The sequence below is a fragment of the Egretta garzetta genome, unplaced genomic scaffold, assembly GCF_000687185.1.
Source record: "Egretta garzetta isolate BGI_Z169 unplaced genomic scaffold, ASM68718v1 scaffold890, whole genome shotgun sequence".
Lineage (NCBI taxonomy): Eukaryota > Metazoa > Chordata > Aves > Pelecaniformes > Ardeidae > Egretta > Egretta garzetta.
The window spans coordinates 108,431-135,431 of record NW_009258295.1 but is presented as its reverse complement, the minus strand read 5'-3'; the positions used below and the strand labels follow the sequence as shown (position 1 = coordinate 135,431).

Below are 27,001 nucleotides of genomic sequence, written 5' to 3'. Positions count from 1 at the left end.
GAGGAGAAGGGTCCGCCAGGGCTGGATGGGGAGTGGGGATATGGGGAGTGGGGATATGGGGAGTTGGGATATAGGAAGTTGGGATTGGGGAGTTGGGATATGGGGAGTGGGGGATGGAGGAGTGGGGATGGAGGAGTTGGGATTGGGACATGGGGGAGTGGGATATGGGGAGTTGGGAGTGGGATATGGGGAGTGGGATCTCTAAAGGTAGATATGGAGGAGTTGGGATTGGGATTTGAGGAGTGGGATATGGGGGAGTGGGGATGGAGGAGTTGGGATTGGGATATGGGGAGTGGGATGTGGGGAGTTGGGAGTGGGATATGGAGGAGTTGGGATTGGGATTTGAGGAGTGGGATATGGGGGAGTGGGGATGGAGGAGTTGGGTTTGGGATGTGGGGAGTGGGATATGGAGATACAGGGGAGTGGATAATGGGGATATGGACGAGTGGGGAGTGGGATGTGGGGGAGTGGGTAATGGGGATATGGGGGAGCAGGATATGGGGATATGAGGGATTGGGATATGGGGAGTGGGATATGGGGGAGTGGGTAATAGGGATATGGAGGAGTGGGGATTGGGGAGTGGGATATGGGGGGTGCACGGGGCTGCTGCAGGAATGGCCTGTGCTGCTGTGCTTGGTGCTGGCACTGCACCGGCGGGTTAAGCAGTGGTGCACAGTTGCAAGCAGCCCTGTAGGTGGGACTACAGTGGTTTGCAGTTCACAGAGTGAAGTGAGTGCCCAGCGGTGGCTGTGCGGTGTCACTTACGGCCAAGCGGTAAAAAGTCCAGCCTGGAAGTTGCTCTCAGTTGTCTGAGGATCCAAGCAGAGGTACAGGGAGGGGCAGCCAGGATGGAAGCTACTTCCATCTGCATGGAGGGGCCGCATAACTTCAGTGGTGTCCCTGGATGCAGGACCATGCCTCCCCATGTGGTGCATGGAGGAGAAAAGTCTAGAAAGAGAAACATTAATTTCAATAAGTCAAATGCCTGAGCCATTCCCAGCAAAAATACCTTGTAAAAGTGAGACATGTTAGAGATCCCACAATGGAAAGCAACTCCATTCCCTGATGGTGGACAGCAGTGTAGAACCTCGCTGTACAGGTGCTGGTGAATCAGGCCGATTCATAGGAGCTGCCACACAGTCAACACTGAAAATGTAGTTGACATCAGCGTGGTAGACTTTTGTACTGCTGTGTCCGTGACATCTCTAACCTGTTCATTCCCTTCCTGGTGCCTCTTGGAAGTGCAGAACACTTCCTTGCACAAAAACTGTTCATAACTCTCTGCTCAGCACATACATTCCCACTCGGTTCAGGATTGGCTTGTATCCCCATCACTTCTCATCTCTTCTTACACTGTATCCCATCTCTCCACATTTGATTTCTTCTCATATGCAGAAAACAGACTCTCAGCCATGTCAAGTGGTCCCTGTTACGAAGACTGCTGACAGCCCTTTTGCTTTTGTGTTCAGGACGCTCTGGGAGCATCTCATCTGCGAGGGCTGCGTGAGAGACATCCACAGGGAGAGAATTCCCTTTTTGGAGGTACAGGTTGAGGCAAGGCTTATGCTACGGGCTTTTAGGCAGGACAAGTTTTACTGAGAGGAGCAAGAACACCGCCGAAGGAGAGGAATGGAGCGCCTGGCCTCCTTCAGTAGTAAGTACCAGAAGAAGACATTTGGAAAGTGTTCGCCATTGTTTACAGACATAAGCAGCCGTCGGGGGGAGAGAGACAGAAAACTAGCAATATTTGTTCCGCAGGGTCACTCTGATCAAATTCTCAAGAGCATGAGTACATGAATGATTCAGTGGGAATTTGGGTCTTTTTTTCTGTCTACTTTTTATAGTTGGGCTAGTTCAAATCCATTTTCTTGGAAAAAATGTGCCTTATAACTGGGCAGCCTATTTATTTTGACTCCTTTGCAGTGAACAAAATAAGAAAAACTTGCAGAGCAGTGTTTCATTCCTTGTTCAGCAATCTGAACACAGTCTGAGGTTTGGGCGTGTTACAGAACAATCTTGTTGATGCCTTTGCAACCACAGCAATATGCTTCACGAGTCTGACTTGAGGCAGACGGATGGGAGACTGCAGCTGTCTGTGCAGTATTCTCCACGAATTAGGTCTTGGGTCTGGTCTTCAGTGCAGAACACGAGCATGGGCACTGGATTAAATCAGCCAGCCAGCACAGCTCCTGGCATCACTGCCTTGTTGTACCAGGAGGCTGCTACAGAGAAGATTTTCCTTCGAGTCTGTTGCACAAGTTCAGGTTTAGTGTGTCGGGGCTAGCAGGCATGCAGTGCCAACGTCTCTCTTGCAAGTCTAGCTGAACAAGGAGCTTTTAACAGGTATTTGGAGAAGCTGCAGTAGAAAAAAGGCTATATACTGTTGAGTTCACTTAGAATTACTGGGCACAAGTGAGTTTAGGTGATTGCAAAACCAGTGCCGTGTTTGTGTTGCGTGAGATTTGTTTTTGGCTTCACAGATGACCCTTTTGATAAGCCTCCATGCCGAGGTTGCTCTTCGTACCTCACAGAGCCCTACGTTAAGTGTGCTGAGTGTGGGCCTCCTCCCTTCCTCCTGTGTTTGCAGGTGAGTGCAAGGATAAAAGCAGAGGCATTAATTTCTTTGAGAGAGTCATCAAAGGCCTGTCCGGTGCCAAGCCGTTCCATAAACACATTAATAACTGGTCTCTGTAAACTTGTATCAACACACTTATTTGCTTAGGGACAGGGAAATGACAAAGAAAACGTTGGAGGCATGAGCAGCTGAAGGGGATCTTTGTGAAGGCAGCCAAAGCTACCTAAAGACATGCAGTCAGCCTGACTGTGTAACGGAGCATGCCGCTGCATGTCTAGAGAGGTATCGTGTCTGTCATTTTTTTATGGCATGAAAAAGAAAAGCCATCAGGAAACACCCTTTCCCTGTCACTACAGGTTTTTTCCCCTCCCAAATGGAAAAGAACATTTGGGGAGAGTTTGCAATATTGACAATAATTGTTTGTGACCAGATATAATTCTTTAAAAATTCTGTGTGTGATCTGATAACCACAGAAAATACTGCTAGTTTTAATTATTAAATAAGTTTGCATTATTTATGATTTGAAAATGGCAATAACCTCTAAACATGAGAAAACAGCTTAGCCTTGTGCTCAGGTATGGACAAAATACACAAAGCCATATTTTGTATATTGGGTATGTTTTTGTTCATTTACCTGTGCTTAAAAAAATAGAAAATCAACAGTTGAAAAGAGCTGCAAACCATGCTGGTGCTTTTTAAACAGAAAACCAAGATTAAAGGGAAACTGTGTTTTCAATACTTAAGAAATGCTTTGTGCTCTTTTCCTGGAACAATCCACTTTGAAACATACACCAAGCTTCTTCCGCCTGCCCAACTTTGCCATAAATACTTTAAAAAAGTGTGTCAATTCACAGGAGTTATGTCTTGGTGCAAAAGACAAGTAAGATACAAAGGCAGATTTAACACAGTTTTAACAAAGATTTTTCTACCATTTCATGTTTTTTCGAAAATGAAATTAGAAGAATTGAGTATCTTCTCAGCGTATCAGGTGGTCGGGTTTGGATACCCAGTGGTTGGAGAATAAAAGCTAAAAAAGGGCTGGTTAAAATGTTTTCAGGGGAGAAGTAAGAGGCTAACTTAATGCTAATCTTTCGTTCCAGTGTTTCACACGAGGATTTGAATACAAGAAACATCAAAGTGATCATACTTACGAGATAATGGTAAATATTCCTTTTAGATAACACCTACTCGATCTTGAGCTTTCATAACTTCCCAGGACTTAGACCCTTGCTTACTAATACTACATTGAAAAGTTAAGTGATATAATTCTTTGATTCAGAGGTTTAGAACTATTAAAAGAAGAAAAAGTCACTCTGGAGAGCAAAGAAAAATACCCACCTGGAACAGAATGGAATAGTGGAGACATTTAAGGCTACATTTTTTTGTTGTACCCAGATAGCACAATGCATCTCACTAGGCTTCCAATTCTTTAACCATATGAATCAACTTATATTTCTCTATTCTTATTTTTCTTCCCCAAAATTAATCATTTTGAAAGTCTTCAGTAATTTTTATTGTGTTTCATAGCGTAACAGTGTTGAATTACAGCCCGTAGCTACAACATGTAACCGTATATCAGAAGATCTGTAGGGACAAACTAGCTTTTACTGTAGTTGATGACCCAATGGCCTAAATAATTCAACGATTATTTGATCGGGTTTCATGGGACACAGTAAAAGTTTAAAACTACCAGTATTATGTACTGTAGTTTAGAACTTCTTTGCTCTTCATGTGGTGTATTATAACAGAGGATCACAGCAGTTTGATTTGCTTTTTTCTTCTCTAGACTTCCGATTTCCCTGTCTTAGATCCTAACTGGACAGCTCAAGAGGAAATGGCACTCCTAGAAGCTGTGATGGACTGTGGATTTGGAAACTGGTGAGAATTTAGTGGTTCAGCCAACTTCAGTTGGTGATGGGTAGTTTTTCCTTTCATTTCACTGGATCTTACTATTGGATACATCAGTGCACATTGAATGTTCAATGACTTACTGTGGGCGAGACACTAATTTAGCAACTAAATTGGAAGACCAGGGTAGCAGATTCTATTTTCAAATCTGCTGTTAGATATACAAGGCAATGGTTAAAGGCTTCTTGTGAGATGCAGGGCACCTCCAGTGAAGTACAAAGCTCCCTCAGTTTGCATTGAAGCCACTGGGTTCTGAAGGAGCTCAACTATTGCACAAGATTTTCTGTGCCTCAGTTTACTCCTATGCAAAAAACAACTCCAGATTTTCTTATCTTGTGTGGTTTCAGTTTGCTTACAGTTGACTAGGTAGGTATTACTATTTTTGGAGGTTTCCTGCTTCTCTCTCATATTTAGGATAGAGCACTGGAAATATTTAATGTTTTTACATTATGTTCTGTTAAGTTAATTTCTGTAGTTGCTACAGGTTTTTTATGCATTTGTAAATAAAGGAGATCTGTAGTCATGAGTTATCTCTCTTCTCCTTCATGAAAAAATAGCTGTATTTAAAGTATAGAACTCCAGGCTTCACTGAAACAGAACTGTGAGGTTTTATGTGTACATTGCTGTCATAATTAAGACTGAAAACTGGTTGCAGTTATGTTCTGCAACTCTGCTGTCTAGTACACTTTGTCCTACTTAGCAATACAAGTAATCTTAACTTTTTCCTTAAACACTTGGCTTTTTTCAGCCTTTACCAAATAAAGGAAAAACTGACTTTTCTTCCTGGAATACCTTGCATCCAGTTTTTAGTTTAACAGAAATTAAAATGATTACTGCTGGTGTTTTGGTTTTCTTTTTTTTTTTTTTTAAAGTCCTCAACTTCCCCAGCCATTTTATTAAGACAAAGTATTTCATGTTTCTAGTCGACCACTTCTCCAAGAAAGTTTGGCAAAGATTTCTAGAGTGTGTTTTGTACAACCATTTTGGTATTTATCAAAAACCTGTTTAACATCGCTACACGAAAGGGGAAACCACTATAAAGTTAAAATCGCAAGAGAAACTTGAGAAGCAGAATGCAATTCAGGACTTCGAATTTACCATTACCAGGAGTTAGTAAAATGTATTAAAAGCTCTCAAATAACAATACTAAATTCTCAAATGTATAAAAGATTTGGTTCGTTACATCAGCCAGGGAATTTCTCATGTAAAGACAGTGAATTGCATTGCTCATAACCACCAAAAAAGTGCTCCCTAGCACTGTATCTATTGTGTAAGTATTGGCTCAGTGTTAGTACACAAAATGTGAATTCAGACATCATGACAGATCAGTTCTCTGCACACAATACAATCAATCTCTTGTCCAAAATTATCTTTTCCCACTAGAGAACGAAAAAAGCCCTCAACATTTTTGTGTTCTTCATATTAAGCTTCCCCCTGTTCCCACTTCAGGCAGGACGTAGCCAACCAGATGTGTACAAAATCCAAGGAGGAGTGTGAGAAACATTATATGAAACACTTTATCAACAATCCCTTGTTTGCATCTACGTTACTGAACCTGAAGCAGGCGGAGGAGGCGCAGCACAACGAAACAGCCATTCCTTTCCACCGTGAGTATCCCCTGCCCACTAGCACAGGCAGGGAGCTTCCCCGCAAGGGCTCCGCTCTTACAAATCTTGAACGAGCAGCCTTTGGAGAAAGGCATGCGCCACACATGCCGTTTGCTTTCATTCCCAAAAGGAGAGCTTGTTCTGATGGCTAACTTGAATAATGTTAGTAGTGGGGTTCTCTTCACACTGTATGAAATCACTGGTGTAACAAATAAACAAGACTGCCAGTTCAGTGGGAAAAGGGAGGGAACAGAGTGGTCTGATACAAACACCACCGTCTCAAAACCAGAAGTTCCTGCATGGCCAGTGGAAATGGTCACTCTCTGGAATCACCGCAGCAAACGCCTGGATGTGCATATTCATTTAAAGGACAAGCTACCTCAAAGCTACTTCATATGGGGCACAATATAACAGCGTGTCCTTCATCATAAATACCAGGGCGAGTTCTCACCCTCGTGCTGGGGTGGTTCCTTTTCTTGTCGTAGCAATTTTAACTGAGAAGGGATTTCTACCTTTAAAACATTTCATCTGATTATCTGCTGTGTACCGGGCCTAACTGCTGATCTGATTTGTCATAAAATCATTCCCTTTAAACTACGCTGATTTCACACCTCTCTTTAAAACCACCTTTTAAAAAATTTATGTTAAGTTTCAGCAATTTTAACAAATTTTCAGTTTTCCTTAAATTTAAAATCTATAGAATTCCCCCAGTCTAGCAGCTGTTCCATTATAAAGCTCTGCAGAGTGGCTGGGTAAAAAGATTGCTTGGTATTTTGAGGTTTAAATTTCACAATAAAGTGGTTAGAGCTAAAGCAGTAGGAACTGGACAATTTTGGTTCTGTCCCTGGCTGTCATTGATTTTTTTATGTGACCTGGGCCGAGACAAATTCTCTGTGCCTCAGCTTCCTTTATCTGTAGCGTGGGACTTAGAATACTTAGCTCCTTCACAAGTGTGTTGTGAGCCTCAGTCCATTATTGTCTGTGAAACACTGAGCTCCTCAGTTGGGAAGCGCTGTAAAAATTCAGAGTTGCATGGCTTTAATTGCAGCTCTCTGTAAATGGCACCCAGAAGATGGCAGATTTAACACCCCTGTCGCTATTAACTAAAAGAACCTGCACGCTGAGACCGTGTGATCCGCAGAGGTTTATGGGGGGATGCTGAACTCTGAAACGTAGAGTTTACATTTTATAACCTATTTATTACCTTGAATTTATGTGTTTGACTTTTGTGAATGCGATGAAGATCTCAGATTCCTGCATTTTTTTCTGGATGAACTCAGTCTTTTTCTGAATAGAACGCTGAATAAAAGCCCAGGCAGGGTGGGTTTTTTCAACTAATTATTCCCACTTTTCCTGCAAAAGAAACACCTATTTACGGATTGTATTCTGTTAAAAGAAGACCCCAAGCCCTACAGAACAAATAAAAAACCTTTGTTTTTTCAGCTGCTGATGACCCCCCACGGCCTACTTTTGATTCCTTGCTCTCCAGGGATATGGCTGGGTACATGCCAGCGAGAGCCGACTTTGTTGAGGTAAGACTCTCTCTTCTCCCATTATTTTAAATTTGCCACTGAGTGCAAGATCAGCAAACGCGCGCTTGTTCGCCCCTGCCTGTAGGTCTTTACTCTTCGTATAAAAAACACTAGAAGAGAGGATAGGGCAGGGTGATTGAACCAAGGATTTAATTACAGAGGTGGCGCTGCGGACCTGCAAAGCTGCCAGCAAGCAATCTGTGAGCCACTGGCTTTGTGTGCAGGGGCTGCAAGCCACGTTGCTACCACCAGATGTCCAGTAATGAATGGCTCTTATGTAAGCGGACTAGATGTTGTGAATTAGATGCTTAGCGAAAGGGGTCAGCTTCAGCGTGCTTCTGTTTCGTTTGCCTTAGAGAAGCACATACGAGCCTGATCCAAAGATCGCTTGAAAGACCTGCATTGTTTTCAGTGTTTTTAGCTGTGGGCCCAGGGCCCCAATTTCCTGTTGCAAAACAAGCTCCTGCACATGAAGTAATGAATTCAGCCATATAGGGGCTTGTTGTTTTTGTACAGAATTTCCACCACAGTGTGGGAGTCATGGAGATTACCTGATTAATTCTCATTATCCTATCACAGCATCCTGTTCCAGTTCCAGCCATGGGGGTGCATATTACACATTCCCTAGTTAAAGCTCTCCTGTGATGTATGTTGCTCAAGGATGAAACCTTGTACAACTCCGTATGAGTAAATACCTGTTTTCAGTACTTCTACAGGTACTGAAACCTGATACCAATTTTTTAGTGCTAGTTAGTGACAATTTATTAATCACCTCTGAACAGGAGTTTGACAACTATGCTGAATGGGATTTGAGAGATATTGATTTTGTAGAAGATGATTCAGACATTTTGCATGGTAAGTCCCATATTTTTGTACATTGTCTTACAACAACGTTTCTGAGTGCCTACACAGCATTTCATTGGGTCTCTTTTTCTCTCCACACCTTTTTAAAAGTGAACATACATTTTTAATGATCTCACTTCTGTGCGCTGGGATTTAAACACTGTCATTTCTATGGTCCTCGCTTTCAAATCCTTTTTAAAAGCCCTTAATCAACTGACAAACAAATGGTATTTATATATAGAATAATGCACTTCACTCATTGCTGAAATGTAGCTGGTTGCAAAGTAGAACGTGACTGAAATCGAATAGTCTCAAGCAGTAGTAGGAATCTCTTTAGGAAACACAGAAACGATGTTTTATCCAGTATAAACTCTAGAGAAGGTTTAGCTAAGTAGATGCAAATTATCTGAGATAGCAATTTGTCTGGAAACAGCAGTGCATCAGTGCTTGAATAAGCAGACTTACAGGCCTATTAAAAAGCAGAAGCACCAATGCCTTCATATTACTTCCCCTCCCCATCTGAAAGATACTCTTTCCATCTGCATAATGTTTGTGAGCATCATAGCAAGGCACAACTTTTGTTCTGATTTGGAAAGAGGAACACTTTTGTCTCTGTTGCTAACCCCCTTTCCCCTACTATGCCTGGTTTGTTAGGAGACCTGTCACTGACTCTAACCTCTGTTAGTTCAGGAAATCTGGTATCAGGTTAGGTATTAATGCAGGCAGCAAGGAGGTAACGTAGTTTAAGACTATGTGCAACACACTGAAACTGTTCTACTCTTGAAGTTGTGTGGTTTTCATGTGTTAAACACGCACACTGAGTTATAGTAGCATTAGCTGTATGTGACAGCTTTTTTTATTGTGAAGAGGATGGTTGTTGTATGAGTCCAATTACTGCTACTGCGTTTCTGTGAATATAGCTGCCTTAATAATACCAAATAACAGGAATTATTAAAATGATGTTTTAATCCATAGAGAAGAAAAGATCATATTTTTCCCCACATTTATAAGTCCAGACAGTGTTTAAAAGTATTGTGTTTATGCTTCAGAATTCTCCCATCTATGTCAGGCAGTTCTAAGCTAAAGCCTTAGCATCCCTTGGAGACAGACAGATCCTGTTACATACAGACAGTCTTTCCAAACTTAAAAATCAGTTTGAAATTTAGTAGTTTACACAGAGCTTTAAGGAGTGCAAACTCCCTTGGCTTAAAAAAGGTTATGAGAATCCTACATCAGTCTCCCTTTTAACGTTTATCAAAAGGGGGCCTAGCTTGTGGACATGTCACGGATTCATCATGCTGTCTCTCTACTGTTTCTTTTTCTTATTATTAAAAGCTATATTTTCTTGCTTCCATGTCCTATTCTGAGTGCTGGCAAACTGAAAAAGCAAAATAATCTCCTAGTTCTGTTCATTAATTGATAGCTTAATATTCATTCAAGCTGGTTACCAGCACTGTCTGCCATACCCTATCTTCCTCCCACTGCACAGTTCAGCCATTTAAGATATCTCCCTACCAGCCTCCTGTTTACGTTGTCAATCTGAATGCAAAAATCAGCTTTTCCCATCTCTTCAGAATATCACTGAGCTATGCAGGGCCAGGCCCTTTGGTCTGCCTAGCTCCATGTCCTGTTAGTGCCCCACAGCAGACGCACAGGAGAAAGGTGTAGGAAAAGGCAAGTATAGGCAGATACTTTTCCTGGCATATCTTCCACATTTCCTGCAGTGAGAAGTTTAGAGACTCCTTGAGCCATAGGTTGTGTTCAGCCCATTTTGAGCAAAGGACCTGTCCTCCATGAACTCGGCTAACTACTGTTAGAAATATATACATTTGTACTTTTGCCCCGTTAACATCCTGTAGCAGTGAGTTCCATAACTGAGTTAGGAGTTCTACGATTTAATTACATGTTGTGTGAAAAAAATACTTCCTTCTGTCTGTCACATCTTTTGCCTGATCGTTGGATATTTTCTAGTCCATTCAGTTGTCTTCAGTATTAGTATAGGATGTCAGGCATTTTCCCTGTGAAAACTGTTTGGCAGAGGTTATGGAGTGTGACCAACTACATTTTTGATCTCTTAGCTCAGGAAGTCTGGCATCTTCCTTCCCACAGCTGTCCTAGATCTGCCCATGTGAGAAAGAATGCCTCTAAAATACGAAGTCCCATGGTCTAGCCAGCTGTTTTTCTTTTACATGAGGCATCTTGGGGAGAGAAAGAATTATTTTCTAAAAAAATTTGGAATTAGAGCTTTCCCTTCTCCAAGTTTATACAAAGAAAGGAAGGAGCCACATCCTCCCTGTCCTGCAGTTTTAAAGATCTCAGATGCTGACTTTGCTTGAGAGTATTTTGCAACCTAATTGTAGGATTTCATGCTGTAGAAAATGGCTCAACACTTGGATCTGAAGGCAGGGACAGGCATTTGGTTGATTTAAGAAACCTCTGTAGTTTCTAGTTAGCAGGCAGAGAAGGTTGTGGGGCGGCCCTGGAGGCCCAGGTTCTCGTAACCTCTCCCAAGGGTGCCTGTCCCACTACTTCCAGGCAGCGGCTCTAACGTGCCTCTCTACCCCAGCCCTGCCCACTGGCAAACTTCTGACACTAGCACTTACAGAAATGTCCTTGAAAAGCAGCCCCGTGGCTGTCTTCCACACCTGCTCCAGACAAATTTTTGCTGACCAAACAGCAAACTTGGTTTTTTTGAAAAGGTAAAAACGTAAACCAGGGTTTTAACACATTTTTATAGCCCAGAGAAACCCAAATGGGGTCTTGCAGCATGGATTAAGTATCAGGTTTGTGAAAAAATCGGCAGTTTGTTTTCCTGCCATACATTACACCTCACTGGCTTCAAGATTAATTTTTGAAAACTTCTTTTATATTCCATTTTCTGAAAGTTACTCAAGCTAGACCCAGAGAACACACTGACCGGAATAAATTTCTATGGCCCCTCTTTCTTCTGTTTCACAAGTCACAGATCAGTGCTGCAATGTCTAGGTTGCATGTAACACAGGAATATTTGATGCTTTCATTGGAATGGAATTCCCCCTTCTTCCCTTTCCTCCACATTGCTCTGCTCTTCTTAAAATTTTGTAAAAATCTTTTTATAAAAAAAGTCCTAGACTTAAGCTGCTTGACCACTGTTCCCTAATATCATCGCATTTTCCCTGTTACATTTTCCCTATGTCACTCTCAACAAGTTCGCAGTATTCCCACAAGAAAGAAGAGTGCAATTTAATACGAAGTGGAATGACTCCCAGGCAGCCTCTTAGGAGGGACACAGAAACCTGTACCTGCTGACTCACCAGCTCCTCCCGCCACCCAGGAGGTCACAGGCATTGTTCAGTCACTTCTTGACATTAGTGAGACGCTAGAAATTGTACAAAATCTCTTATATTTCAAGTAACTCGTTGAACTGTTAACTCTTATGCGGTACTTGCAATACAACAACTGCATGCAAATATATATTGCAGTTAAACAAACACATAGTGGACAGATCAAAAGAAACAACGAGCTACAAATCTAATTCAGCCCAGAGTGCCTGAATATTTCATGAATTACAAGTTTTTGTCAGACTCGATTATAACATTAGTAATTTATCTTCTTTCAGGCTTTTTCTCCTCTTTCCTTCTCGTGTAAATGATTTTTACTTCTAACACTGGGGAGTAATTGCTGAACCCGCAGGTTGAGAAGTGAGTGGAAATAGACTGCAACTCTGGCTGTACAGTAGTGAAATTTCATTTTATAAGATACAAGGCACTCAATGTCCTTCTAAATATTACATGATGTTTATTCTTTTGTGGAAAGTCCTGACATGCTCTGAAGGCAGATACTGTGTTTGCCTAAGGTCCTGCTTGCCTCTTGGGAGGGTGAATTTGGATTGTGGCCATTAAGTTTGTACCAACCAAGGCACACACTGGATACAGAGCGTGTTTACTTTGATTAGTTTGCATTCTTCCCATTATTTGGGCCTTGCATGCCAAACAGAGGTTAGCTAGCATGAAACAAAGGTCTCACTCATTAGTGTTCAAAAAAGTTTTTGCAGACCAAATGAGGCTGAAGAGGAATGACAAGCAAAGAAACTGTTTTGGACACACTCTTGAGAAACCAAAATATTTTGATTTTTTGGAATGGAGAAAGGAGCCTTGAATTTCTGCCTATCACTGGATCCTTCAGAGCTACTCTTGACCATCTCAAAGAACCTTATCATTTCCCAAAATGGACACTCTGAACATGGTGTCAACTTGAATTATCTTAAATTGCCAGTACAAACAACTGCCTCCCTAGTATAATCCATGGGGAAAAGCACAGGCAGGCAAATCATTTTCATTCGTACAGCATCTCTTTTCTCATTTCAATGCAGCATGTAACAGTATAGTAGTCTGAGTTATTCATGCATTCCAGATTTTGTAATCAGCTGTTCCTGTGTGAATATGTCTATTAAAAACAAAGCCCCTCCAAAAGTGCATGTGGCAGAAAATACTAATTTTTCTGTAAGAAGCAGCTTCATTTTTTCCTTCATTTGTTCTCACGAATGTTCCTTCCCCCACAGTTGATCATAATTTCTTTCAGAATATTGTGCACTCAGGTGAAAGCATCAAAATGCAATGGTTATAGGTGCATAATTACTTGTGATATTTATAGAGGTTCTCCAGTGCAATTTCTGCATGTACTTATTAACTTCTGCCCACACAAACCCCAGAAAATAACACGTTAGCGTAGCTTGCAGAGGGTTTAAAAATACAAAAATATTTTCCATAAATTGGCACTGATTCCAACACTTAGTAATATATTTCATTCATGTTTAACTTGCTACATTTCCCAATTTTCCCAATTTCTTGTCCCCACATTTAAGCAAGAAGGAGAATTTGCTACCTGTGCTTGTTCTTAAATTAGGAAACTTAAATACCTCTTTATGAAAATACTTGGTTCTTGAACACTCTGCTTTTGCAAGAAATTTGCAAAAAGAAGAAAGAATATTGTACCACCCCTCCTATCTTCATACATAACCTTTTGCTCCTAGATTAACATCAAATCAGTTTTGTATAAATTGAAGACTTTTTTGCTAATACAGGATCAGCAAGCGTAACTTAAAACTGTCGGCTCCTGAGCTAATACGCACGGCCGTTGGGCTTGAGCTCTCCCTGCTCATAAGAAATTTTATTACCCAGAGGACTGCACAGATGAATTGCCCAGAGGCTAGGGGCTTCCTGGTGTTTACATATAAATACATATTTTAAAATAGACACATAACCACGCTTCTCCTTAATTGCATTATTAATTATTTATTGCAGAGTGCAATCAATAAACTGCCAGTATCGGTTTTGCTCTTTTCTTGTAACTACAGAGGGAGGAGTGGATTCTGGATTCTGTCACACGTGGGCCACCCCTGTTTACACAGCACGGTGGGCTGCTTAGTTTCAAAGATCTGCATATTGTCTCTACAGACCGTAAACCCACTGCCAAGTCTTAAGCCTCTTCCTTCTGAGAGCATATTGAAATAATTAACGTAAAGGAAAAAAAGCCAACCGAGAAATTGGCCAGGTTTATGCTTATTTAATGACCTAGAATTTTTGCATGAGGGAAGGGAAGGTGTTTCCTTATCTTTTCTTTCAAGAATTTACCAAAAAAGTTTATTAACCTAATGGTTACAGGAAAAAGCAGCTGAAGGATCTCCGAGGGGATCAGCCAGAGCTGCAAACAGATTTGATTTTGAAAAGGATATGATTTCTAATGAGCGTGGCTTTTTCCTGTGCTTCTTCACATTGTCGTGAACTATTCTCTTTGTTCTTCTGGCAGACGGATAGGTTTAGAAGTTAACAAGCTAAAATCTTCTAGCTGTTTTTAAGAACTGTAGCAAAGGCTACTTTGAATCTTCACAGTTCAGAACTGTGTCCTTCTATTTTTTGGAGTTCCTTGTTCTGTGCAAAGAAGTCTTTGTCCAAAGATGATACCTCAGATCCTTAAATCTGATAAATTTGCTTTTCAGGAGAAGGAATACTTAATACTTAACAATTGCATGTATGAAGAGGAATAAATAAGTACTGATAGTAAAACAGTCCAAGAAGAAAGAGGAAAAGAGTTCTCAGGATCTACTCAGGTTCATATTTACAGGCAGTGATGTATTTGGAAGGAGTAAGCACAAGAAAGCTTCTACAGGTAGCCTCTATAGCCTGCAGAAGGTTAGCCTCTAGGAGCTTACGCCCCTGTAAAATTGCTACAGGATTTTTAAAACAGCAGAGTGACCATTTCAGCCTACCATGAACATAAAGGCTTGACAATTAGCCTAATACAGTGATCACTTACGTAGTCTGTAATAATTTTTTTTATTATTATTTTGCAGCTCTGAAGATTGCAGTTGTAGACATCTATCATTCCAGATTAAAGGAAAGACAGAGAAGAAAAAAGTGAGTTTTCAAGCAGTAACCGTGTTCCATTGCTTCATTACCATGTTTTGGTCCCCAGTGTTGTCCTAATGCTAAACATAATTGATTTCCTATGGAATCCTTCCAGACAATTCCCATACATGGAGACCTTCTGCTATGAGATGTGCATGACAAGCTTCATCTTGGATGTGTGGTTCTCCTTCTGTGCACAGATTAAGATCAAGCACGTGGCTTTAGCAATGGTACCAGCCCAGAAAACGCAGATTAACAGACCCTGATACTTATTTGTACACGTGGTTGACAAAGGACCTCTACACACCATGGCTCTCCTTTAAACTCTCAAAACAAGTCAATAATTGTGAAAAGCCTATTTTCCAGTCCTTTTTAGTGCATGAAAGTCATGTACACAGTGCTCTTCATATTACCATCCCAAATCCAGTTATACATAAATAACTAAGCTTCTAGCACACCTTATGAGATCACGTAGCCATTTTGCAGAAAGAGAAACTGAAATACTGTCTGGGAAACCGGACCCAGACCCAGGGGTAGGAACCAGAAAGAGAGAGGCAAATCTCTGTTCTTTTCACTCCCTATGTAGTGCTGATGGACTACGCATAATTCATTTTCTACTTTGGGGGGGGGGAAGCTGCCAGTCTGTGACTAATTGCTAGACCCCCCACTTTCTCCACAGAAATGTTTGCATCATTAGTTTTAATTCTTAGTGGTCCATAAGTTAGTTTTCCACAATGTGTAATGAAGATAACTATATTGCTGATGTGAGTTTGAATAATTTATTCAGTTCATTTGGCAGCTTTTTAGAATGACTCAATCTATTCATTAAATTCAGTTTTATTATAACTTTCAAATACTTTGTTCAATATTTAAAATTATATCTTGCTGTACTACTCCCTGCTGGAAGAATTAGTGATTTGGAGTAAGACTCCTCCATTCCTTCTCCTCATAATACAGCATAGTTCTGTGAATGACAGGTTAAGAGTTGATGTGTATTGACCTGGTTCTTTATAATTCATAAATAAAAAATATTTAGGTGATATAATTTCCATTATGATAAATAGCGTTGTACTAAAAGAAAGTGCCACAAGGCTCAGTTACATAACTCAAATTGGCATCAGTTTTTGTAAAGTTTCTACAGCAGGGTGGGACAAAAGTCTGGAAAATGACATTAAAATCCTGATGTCACTCTCAGAAAGGCTTCTCTACATGGGACAGGAATATTCTTTTATACGTACTAAAGAAAATGCAGTGGCGTTTATTGAGCAAATTCCAACCTGACCTTGACCAGTCCAACTTTGTAGTATCTCTTATCATTTGCAAAAGTCGGGTGTTTATCAAACGGCCACATAGCAATGACCACATGACATTTGCTGAAACCTGTGACAAATGTATTTGTCACACACTTGTAGATATCTTACCTGCCTTTTTACTCTGCTCATTTCCCTGATCCTGTGAGGAGCATTTCAAACTTATGAGTTACCTAAGTAATTTTCCTCTTTTCAAAATCTAAGCTGTCATGGAAAAATTCCTTCATCCTGCTCCCAGTGCGTCTCACCCTTGCTCTGGTAGGAGGACGTTGGTCTCTCTCTGACACTGGAAATCGTGTTTCATGAGATGTTCCTTTACCTCCAGTTTTGGAAGGACGAGTTACAAGACACTGTGAAATCTGTGCCTAAAGAAGCAATTTCAAACCTTTAAAGCAATTGTAGCTCCCTTTGTGCTTAGTGCTGTCAGAGTTGGACTAATGCACACTGCTATCCAAAATTTACCCTGATGAAAGCCATGCTGCATCACTACATCGTGTTTCTTAGCTAGCCAGCTCCAGGGTTATGGAAATTTCATACATGTTTAGTTTTAGACCCCTCTGATGGTCTAAATCAAAGCTTCTTCTGAAGCCTTTGTATTTATGAGGTAATACACAGGTTAATTCCTTTTATTAACACCATTTTGCTCTCAATTACAGAATTATAAGAGATCATGGCCTAATCAACCTCAGAAAATTTCAGAGTGAGTATCAGGTGTAACTGCTTAACTTTAAAGTGGCGTCTACTCGGGAAGCAAAACTTCGCATGTTCACTGTTTCCAGTGCACCAGTGTGGTTTATTCATACTGGACCACGTTCAGATGGTCTGAATTCCAGCAGATTTCCTGCCCTGACTGTTTCCAACCGGCTGACTCTAACTACTTCCAGCTCAGTGTTTTAGTTATTGCCTCAGAATTGCTTTTCAGAAGCCTTTTAGGCTCCACTGAGTAGGAAGAGGTGAAATCTAGGCCTTTTAAGTGCATCTCACTGTTCTAAGAAATGATCAAACAACATTTAAATATCATCCCTTATGCTGTTAGAATTGTAAAGGCTGTATAATTTTGTTGCTTTTTACTCAGCAATTCGTAGTTGTGACACCAAAATGGCCAAGAAGCGTACCAAATCTGGATCTTTGGGCAGCTCACAGAGGCTGGTAGTCACTTCAGGTTCCACTGAATTTATTTTCTTCTCACAGTAGGAGTGATAAGGTGTGTCACTTTTCCCCCCCCTCCAGTTTTGGAAAGGCGATATCCAAAGGAGGTTCAAGACCTTTATGAAACAATGCGACGATTTGCACGAATTCTTGGACCGGTAGAGCACGATAAGTTCATTGAAAGCCATGCATGTAAGTATTTTGAGGATTTTAGCATATATGTTTTTCAATAGGCATAATGAGGGGTTGCATCATCTGCAATCTTTCCTAAATATATACTACTCCTGGAGGGCAGGAAGTTGTTTTTCTCTTCCTCCCCCATCTAACTACCTCAGAAAAACAAATACATTTGTGGTTTGATATATTAAATGAGGAGCGAGTGGTTTTTTCCACTAAACTGTGTCTGAGCGTTCTTTGTTTGATTTCTCAGTTGACTGAACATTCTGGTCATGTGTTAGAAGTAGTATTTTCTTATCAAAAGACCACTATTCATTTACTGGGACTCCATATCACTGAAGGAACAAAAATCCCTGAAATTTATGTCTGTATTGAGAGATCGGGAGCTGGCAGCAAATTGTGACTTCTTTGAAAGATACATGTTAAACTATTACATGTGTACATAATTATATAGTACAGCTGTCATTATGTCCCTTACCTTAAAGGGAGAGGCATTGTTCCATCACTGAATCATCCCGAGTCTTTATGCATAATCATAGCATGCATTTAGTCAAATTCCAGTACAAGTCATTACATCCTGCTTAATTCTGTGACTTAAACTGGGGAAATTGTTGCTCATTAGAAGGAAGAAAGCATTTAGACAGTTGCAACTGTGTCTTCAGGACACCCCGTGTGAAATACCAAAAGTATGATCCTGCAAAATCATGAGTCCCACACGCGAGTGCTAGTCCTGGAACCTAGTTTTGCTGTTATAGTGACAGCAAAGTCCTCAAGTTAACCTAATAGTCAAGTACACGCTTTATACAGATCGCCGGAGCAGTACGAGTAAACAAGTTCAAGACAAGCCAGCTTGCTCACTGCAAAACTAAACAACGCCTGGAAGCCAGCTGATAAAAGCAATAGGCAGTAAATATCTCGGAGCAAAAGAAACACGGGTACTTAATCTTACTGACTGCAGAAAAAGAGTTGTCTGCAAAGAAAAATTTTGGGAGGTCCAGTTATGAAAATCGTAGTTCAAAGGCATTATTAGGTGCTATGAGGAGCCTGGATAAAGTAGTTTTTCAAACCTATTGAAACGCCTTCCAGAAATCCTACATTGTTATTTGCCTTGTCCAGGGTATGGCAAAGGAACTGTCAAGGCATGAAGATAAAATAACTTTTATGAGCACACAGATGCTAGAAACCAGCTCAAATCTGTGATCAAGGAATGTTAGGACACAGTGAGTTTGAGATGCGATACAGACTTGTGCAGAGATGTTAACCCTCTCCGTGCTTCTGTGTACTTCATAGCTGAACTGTGTAGACAAATAAGAAATAGCGATGTACACCACAGTTCGCTGCCACCCCCACTGACCCACATTTGTTTTTTGGATTTCTCTTCTGCTTATTGTTGGGGTGAAACAGTGGAATTTGAGCTGCGAAGGGAAATAAAGCGACTGCAAGAATACAGAGCGGCAGGAATCACCAATTTCTGTAGTAAGTCCCTGATGCATTATTCAGCCCATTCCCATTCATCAAGGTGTGGAGGGATGATTTTACAACACTTAGGATGTGTTGAATAAAAAGACACTTATTTTTGAAATGCATTTACCTAGCTCTTTAACTGAACAAGGCTTTAGCAATAATGCTTTAGTCCAGCTGGGCTTTTTTAAAGCTAGTTTGGGCCATCAGCTTGGAGAACGCGCTGTCTAGCAGAGCTCTGCTTTAGTCACCACTTTGCAAAAGATCCAGAAAAAAAAAAAAAAATATGTGTCATGGCACAGTGGTCTCCAGTGCTTTATCTGTGGACGCTTCCACTGGCTATCGACAAGTGTGATATCTGGAGAGAGGGCTAAGACCTCTGCATAAACGAATGGCCTATTTTATCCTGGAATTGGATCGTGGCAGCCTTTTTTGTTTGTTTTTGGCCTGAAATTAACGGGGGGAGGAATGCAGGGTGGAATCTAACATCTTCTGATGCCAAATAGTTGTCACGAGGGAGAATAGCAGAGCCTGGTCCAGAGCTAGAGAACAGTTTCTCCCTTACTTCCTAAAGTAGAACAGCACCAGTCTGAAAATTTTGACCAAGGCAGCTGGTGAGAACGTGGTGTCTGTTTGCTGTAGGTGCCAGAACATATGATCACCTTAAGAAGACAAGAGATGAGGAACGCCTGAAGCGCACTATGCTTTCTGAAGTCCTGCAGTACATCCAGGACAGCAGTGCCTGCCAGCAGTGGCTCAGTCGACAAGCCGACATGTACGGTTACAGTAAGACTCTGCGTTTTTACATACCGACAGGATCGTTTGGGTTGGAAAAGCCCTTTAAGATCATCAAGGCCAACCGTTAACCTAACCCTGCCAAGTCCACCACTAAACCCTGTCCCTAAGCATCACATCTACATGGCTTTTAAATACCTCTATGCTTTAATCAGGGGCATCAAACACGTTTTTCTGTCTGATAATAGCAAATGCATTCCCAATTTATTACAGTAGGAACAGCCTGCAAAATTCAGAAGGGCAAGAAACTGCGGATAAACAGCAATAGTGCCTGTTGAAGCGCAGACAAGGAAGTGACTAGTAAGGGCTCAAAATCTCAGGTTTCTGTATTTTATATTTCAGGAACTTAACTGCTGTTAATAAACTCATGGAGGGAAATGAGGTCTTCATGGATATTAATGAGGACACAGATGACACTTGAAATGTTTCAGGTTATTTTAGCTGTAGCTACATTATTAACGTGTAGTCACCCTGCACAAAGCATTTGATTTAAGGAGCAAGCTGCAATCCAAAGGAAGTACATCCTGTATACCACATGGGCTGAGGAGATGATTTGTAGTTTCCCCAGTCAGTCTCCACTGACTTTTTATTGTCCCCTCTGGTCTGACCTCCCCCCCCCTGCTCTTTTTCTCTTCCTAACCAGGTTTCAGAGATGCTCTTCAATCTGGGAGTGCTAAATATTTAGAAATCCTGTTGACTTCAGATCAGGGCCTGGGTTATGCAAGTTGAATTGTATAAGTATTAGAAGTTGGGGGAAAAGCAGTCTCTGGTCCAATATATGCAGTTATTCTTAAAAAACATGAAGGCCATTTGAAAATTTCCTTTCTTTTCAGCGATTCCGGCCTGACTCCCACGGTACCAGTTCCGTCAAATTCAGGTAACTGTTAGATGATGGTCTGTGAGAAAAAGCCAGCCCTATGTCACTAACACCGTTCTGACAGCCAGTTGGAGAGTGACTCTTTTGCTTCAGTGCAAAAGCCCCAGCCTTCAAGCCTCGTGGTTAAGCACCACTCAGGTCAACACTACCTCCCTCTGCAACTCATTCCACGTGCAAATCCTGTAGGATTTTTTGCTGAATTCCTAGATTTTTTTCTGGCTACAAATGGAAAACCCATCCTAAAGCTACATTAACAAGGGAGGAAAGAAAAGAATTTTTACATGAGAACAAATTTTAATCTTTAGAAAGTAAAGCTAATCCAGTTTTTTTTAATGAAGCTGTATAGCACATACCATAGTAATATGAACCTGGCATAAAGCAGATTTGGGAGGGCAGCATACCAAAAAACGGTTGCCCGAGAAGCAGGCAATGGTTGCAGCATCAAGCATTCTGGAGTGACAGAACAAGATGATACAGATTGCCCATGCAACTTCGGTTTTCCTTTTCTATGAAAATGCTTTTATACTCTAATTCTGTGACCACAAATTATGTTTTTTTTACACCAAGAGGACCCCTACTTCTTTCAGTGCCCAGTAGGGACAGATTCAGGGGTCAGTCAAGGTCCTCGTGAGCAAGACTTCTGTAAAATCCCATCCTCATTTGGTGAGGTCACAGGATGGCAGGGAATGAATGAGACTAGGATGAGTTTAACTATAAGGCTGTTAAACGTTGCCAGGGAAAACAGGCTTCTAGCTCTGTCTCTGCATCCAATTTTTATGTGGATGCTAATAAACCACTTGAATCAAACTTCTCAGAGGTAGCCACTGAGTCTATACATTCTTCCTCATTTCTGCCAGGAGCCCTGGAAATTTGGGTCAGGATACCAAGCAATTAGTCATTGCAGAAGTCAATACGCACAATGTTTTAAACATATTTGGTGATAGCTGGCGTTTTGGAGGGAAGACAGCATTGTGTATCTCAGGCTGGGCATCCAGAATCCATGAAATGAGGATGGTATCCCCTCAGCTGAAGGGCCAGTATGAAGAATGAAATTAATTGTTTGTCGAGTATTCAGCGGTCAATGAGGGAGAAGAGGCCAAGAGAACATGAACCGTTTTGCCTGTGGAGCTCAGGTAGCATGCAGTGTTTACAGCCAGTATCACATGCTGAACAAAGCCCAAACAAAATAGCATATAGTTAGTAATTAAGCAAACATCCTGCATGCTGAATAAGGCAAGGGTACTGCGGAAAAACTGCCACGTGTCTATGTAATTAAAGGCTGCATCATACTGAATATACAAGAGGGCAAATTAATGTTGCTTAACTTTACTTCTAGATTTTGAGATCTTTATTTTGCAGCCTTAATATGTTTTCTTTAGTGTAGTTTGTGCGTGTGTGTTATTTCCTAGGTTTTTAAAGGAGTAGAACCAAATTCTGTCGTGTCTCATCATAGCACGCTCGTTCCAGGCTATAGAAAGAGGGAGCAGTGCTGGGAAATAACTTCCTCCACACCTACCAGAGACTCACTACTCCAGCTTCTTTCTAGCCCTCCCGTTCCCTCTCTGATCAGGCTCCCCTCACCCAGACAGGCTCTCATCTGTCTCCTACAGACACACAGGAGAAAGAGGCTCCCCGCTCCCAGAGGTAGGACCTGGGCAGGGCAAGGTCTGGAGCAGCAGCCAGCACAGTCCTTGGGAAAATGGAGCTGCAGGTTTCCCAAGTTCTCATCACTTTGCCAAACGTGGGAAGTCTGTCTTGGGATAGAGACACCTATCTCTAACAGTGCTAAATACACAACCCACGACATAGGGGGAATAGGCTTTCTAGAAATGTAAATAAATACCCCAGCTTTGTTCTGAGCTCTGGAAGTTAAAAAAAACCAAACCTGCAAGTAGACAGCACTCCTGAAAGTTTAAGCTGCACCAGTTAAAGTTCAGCAAAGTTACAAACAAAGTGAGAACTATCAGACTACCTTGTAATATTTTTCAGTATTTTATCATAACAGGTCAAAATAAATACACAAACTGCATTTGCTTTACAGTATCTACATCATATTTAAAGGCATTTAAAGAAAACTCTGCTTCGTTAAGTTGTCAGTAATGCCAGAGAAATTGGCTGCTAAGCACACCAATAAATAATCTCAGCATCCTTGCAAGGTAACTGGTTTCACACCTGCTGGGAATTAATCCTGCACGCTGTGCGCACCCGGGGCACACCCCCACACGGCGCTGACCTCCCTGGCCCCGGCTGGAAGAGTCGGTTTAGTCAGGAGGTACAGCCCAGCTTAATCACGGTCAGTGCCAATTTAACAGAAAGCTGTTGCCTTCCAGTTCCTCCCAAAAGCCAGCGAGCCAGGGTTAACAGCTAAGAGTCCTCGTGCAAGTATTCACCGTGCTCACTGTGTCAGTAGCAGATTCATACCTTTTAGCACATCAGTGCAGTTTCTGTGCTAAGCCCTAAATAACCCTGTCTATAAACACTTGGATCATACGGGGCCAACGTCACGGGGATTTTAATTGCCTCTGTGCTAACACACCTAAGGAACAGCCACCGCCAAACCGCTCAGAGTTCTTCAGCATTTTCCTTTCTTGTCTCCGCAGGTAGACGGAGCGCCCCGCCGCTGAACCTCACAGGTCTCCCAGGGACAGAGAAACTTAATGAGAAGGAGAAGGAGGTGAGGAAAGGAATGGAAAGATAATCTATATAAAGCTTTAACTTCACAGTGCAGGGGTGCTCACACCTTCTGTCTCAGGTGCTGTGAATATCACCTCAGCTATATGCCCCGACCACTCTTCCCTGTTCACAGAAATCATTCCGGTTTTCCAGTTGGCTTCTTAATTTCAGTTACTGGACTCTACATACAACACAGGTGCAGCAAATTAGCTTATTTAGCAAAGACCGGGTGAGTGCGCCAAGGTGCTATTACGTGCTATTACAACATCCAGAGTATGACATCCTCTCTTCCTCCGTTGTGAGACGGGTGAGCAGAAAGGTTCTTTCTGCTTAATGAACGTTGGTTTTAAAACGGGCAGAGGATTTCACCAAGGGCTTCACTGGACAGATGACTGAACCCGAATAGCGGAGCTCCTTCTGTATTATAGGTATCTCACAGCCAAACCTCAGCCAGTTGTGGTTGGTTTTCACTGTAACACTACTGTGAACCATGGAGGCCATACCGGTGTATTGTTCTTTTCCTGTTTTTTCCATATTTCTGCTTTACAGTGCACATACCATGCTTTTTGAATGCACGTGTGGCAGAGAATGGAGTCTGGCTTTCTTTAAGCCATGGGCTGTTAGCTCAGCCCGGTGCTGCAGTTTGCAGTCCCGTATAGAATGCTCTTGCACAGGCACCTAAAGCAATCAGAGGCACAGGAAAGATCAACAGAGCAGACAGAAATGGGACTGCAACCCAGGCGGCAACCCCCAGGAGAGGTAAACAACGCAGCAAGGGCCCTGCCGTGTATTTATGGCTCAGTTTCTTTTGCAGTCCAGCATAGGCCTGTCCTCTCATTCCCTGAAAGGCAACTGGAAAACTATTGAAATAAAAGATTTTTTTATTTTTTTTAATAGAAGTCATAATCTGTGTTTAGATTGTCCACAAGGCAAATTTCAGCGTATGTGAAACACAGATGTATTTCAGACTTTTCCCGCTGTGTGGAAGCTGTTTCCCCTTCACTGGAGATGGCAGCATTGAAAATCAGATCACAGATTCACCATGGAACATGGCATTTCTGGCTCCATTCAGCGTATAAATAATTGTGACTAGGACATTAGCATATATGGGGAATCTGATTTCCTCGTCAGCTGAGACATAAAGTCTGAGTTGCTCTGAATTCTGCAATTTCCTATCAATGAGGAACAATCATTAAGCATTTCCTTATTAAAAGGAGGCGGCAGCCAGTATCTCCATTGGGAGCAATGCAGAGCACCAGCGAGAAGGCGGCTGGGATTTGGGAGCTAAATAGGAGCATTGCAACCTGACAGCAGAGCACAGGGGCTTTTGAAAGCAATTCCTTTTACCGAACTTCCAAACACGTAACGCCCTCCCTGCACAGTTTCCATCCTAGACTTCCGGAGGGGGCAGGCGTTGTGTGCATAGCTGCTTTTGTAGAAAGGTATTAAAGACTTAGTCTGCAGGGGATTAATAGACAGATGCCCTCCCTGGCTCTCGTCCAGCATGCCCAATTGCTGGTTGCAAGTCTCTTTGGCATGTGTGCTTTCCTTGGTTTGCAAAGAACAACGCCCACACAGGACACACTCATAGTTACGCTCCTGTGAGCTGGGAGCTTGCTTTCATCCTCCTAGTTTATTTTTTAGTCAGGAATGTTTTTGAATGCAGCAGCCAGCAAGCTCCTCCCCTCCCTACCTGTGGATCGAAACAGCTCATAATGCAATTACTGTATGCCTCCCCCAGACAAAAAAAAAAAAAAAAAAAAACCAAAAAAAACCCAACCAAAAAAACCCCACATTTAAAATGTTTTCAGAAAAATATTCACAATGTTACTCCCCCCAACAGGGATTGCAAAATGTAAGAGCATGACCAGCGTTAGTGTTTATTAACTTCACCTTTTGTCTTCCAGCTCTGTCAGATGGTGAGGTTGGTCCCTGGAGCCTATTTGGAATATAAAGCTGCTTTAGTGAACGAGTGTAACAAACAGGGAGGCCTGAGACTGGCGCAGGCTAGAGCGCTCATCAAGATCGATGTGAACAAAACCAGGAAAATCTACGACTTCCTTATCAGAGAAGGGTACATCACGAAAGCCTGAGGACAGACAGCAGCGCTTCAGCTGGAGCAGACAGATGTGGAGAAGCTTTGAACTCACTTTGACAGCGCTGAAAGATTTTAACAGCGTTGAATGAAGGACATTTCCTTTTGTTTAAAATCTTTTGGGGCTTTTTTTTTTTTTTTGTAAAAACAAGTAGGGAGCTTTGTTAAATTGTATGAACACTGACATTTCTTTGTCTGGTTTCCTTTTGACTCTGCTCTTTAACACTGCTGTTGTCAGAATTACGCTGCCACGTAGCGCTGGAGAGAATCGTGTGCCGTGTAAGTTAATCTGAAACGCGAACGGGCCTTCATTTCTAACACCTCTTGCAACTAAAGGGAGAATCACGGTACTTTTGTTCTGACAGTGACACAGAATAAGGACAGAAGAGCAGCACGTAATGGGAGTCACACTGACTTTGTGTGAGTACGGGGGTATAGAAATGCAGTCCCCTCCTTTCTTGTACTCCTTCCTACAACAGCGTCAGCTTTCAAAGGAGATAGCACATGCCCAAGGGTATAAAAATAGAGCTTGCAGTGGTCCAGTCTTTTTAACATAATTGTGATAAAGGATGGGAAAGGACATGGCAGGGAGGCTCCTCAACAGTTGTTACTTTTCTGTGATATTAGCACATATCACAGCATGAGAGCACTGTACAAACCAATGAGCTTCATCTGCTCGCTACTTGATTTGTGATTGTGAAGTTATATATAATCCCTCCGTTTAAGTCCTCGTTGCGCCGGCTCGTTGGAGAGGCTGGATGTTACAACCAGAGCAGCCTTTCGGAACATAAATAAGAAGATGCTCAGTACCCCGACATTCCCTCACAAAAGATAACGAGCGAAGAGCACGACCAACTGCCCAGAGCACAGACTTCAGCCCTTCCTGCCCTCCTCGTCCGAGGCCTTATTCTCTCAGCTTACCGCATTGATGGCAACATTCCCAGTTGACCAACAAAGCATCGATGAGGTGCCACAAGTCGCTACACCCCCACCACCACCACCCCCCGCATCAGGTGATCCATTGCACGACTCCAGTACGGAACATTTCTGTTTGAAAATACAACGGGATGATGGTGGTGGTTCTTTTTGGGTGCAGCTCAGCATGGTTTACCAGGTAGTGAAGTACAAACAGCTGCCACTGCTAACGCATAACGCTGGAATAATGTCCCATAAGTAACCTAACAGCCAAAGGAGGTGGGATACTGGGTGCTCTCAAGTTTGGGATCTCCTGTGGGAAAGCCTAACTGAGCCACAACTGTACTGATACCTATTTAAGGTGTTTGGGTTTCGGGGTTGTATTTTTCCCCCAAGAGTAATTATCCTGTGTACCTAAGGTGCCATTGAATGTGAATTATTTTGGTTTGTAATAAAATCAAAATGACTTGAAACCATCTTACATCCGTGTTCCTGGACTCCGAGTGAGACTGTAAAGGTCACGCAACTGCCTGTATCTCCATCCATCAGCCTCTTGCCGTGAGAGAGGAGAGAAACGCACAGCAGTGGCTATAGGGATGTGACCAGTAAATTACCCAGAAAACAGCACTATTTAAAGAAAAGCAGCAGCAATAAACTACACATTGACGATTAAAGCCTGTAGGAATTAGAATCATAGA

General features: G+C 42.0%; 1 protein-coding gene across 3 annotated transcripts; it reads left to right on the top strand.

Annotated features, from left to right (window-relative positions):
* The first annotated feature begins 1,248 nt into the window (after positions 1-1,248).
* On the top strand, positions 1,249-26,721 carry TADA2A (transcriptional adaptor 2A). Of its 3 annotated transcripts, XM_009638303.2 has the most exons (15): positions 1,254-1,654; positions 2,481-2,587; positions 3,676-3,735; positions 4,362-4,453; positions 5,933-6,090; positions 7,534-7,622; positions 8,405-8,477; positions 14,797-14,860; positions 16,818-16,861; positions 17,392-17,502; positions 18,892-18,963; positions 19,591-19,723; positions 20,577-20,620; positions 23,221-23,294; positions 25,201-26,721. In XM_009638303.2, the coding sequence occupies exons 1-15, from the start codon at positions 1,630-1,632 to the stop codon at positions 25,384-25,386; spliced, it is 1,332 nt and encodes a 443-aa protein (XP_009636598.1). In that variant the 5' UTR covers positions 1,254-1,629; the 3' UTR covers positions 25,387-26,721. The 3 variants fall into 3 exon arrangements, with proteins under 3 accessions (XP_035749602.1, XP_009636598.1, XP_035749605.1); XM_035893709.1 differs by lacking the exon at positions 18,892-18,963 and having other exon boundaries at positions 1,249-1,654; XM_035893712.1 differs by lacking the exons at positions 1,254-1,654; positions 2,481-2,587 and adding an exon at positions 2,769-2,857.
* The last annotated feature ends 280 nt before the right edge of the window (positions 26,722-27,001 follow it).

Excerpts from the sequence above, each read along its gene's own strand:
- TADA2A (XM_009638303.2), top strand. The coding sequence starts at position 1,630 with ATGGAGCGCCTGGCCTCCTTCAGTA. Across the intron at positions 20,621-23,220 it reads ACCAGTTCCGTCAAATTCAG|GTAGACGGAGCGCCCCGCCG; the intron begins GTAACTGTTAGA and ends TTGTCTCCGCAG. Across the intron at positions 23,295-25,200 it reads TTAATGAGAAGGAGAAGGAG|CTCTGTCAGATGGTGAGGTT; the intron begins GTGAGGAAAGGA and ends TTTGTCTTCCAG.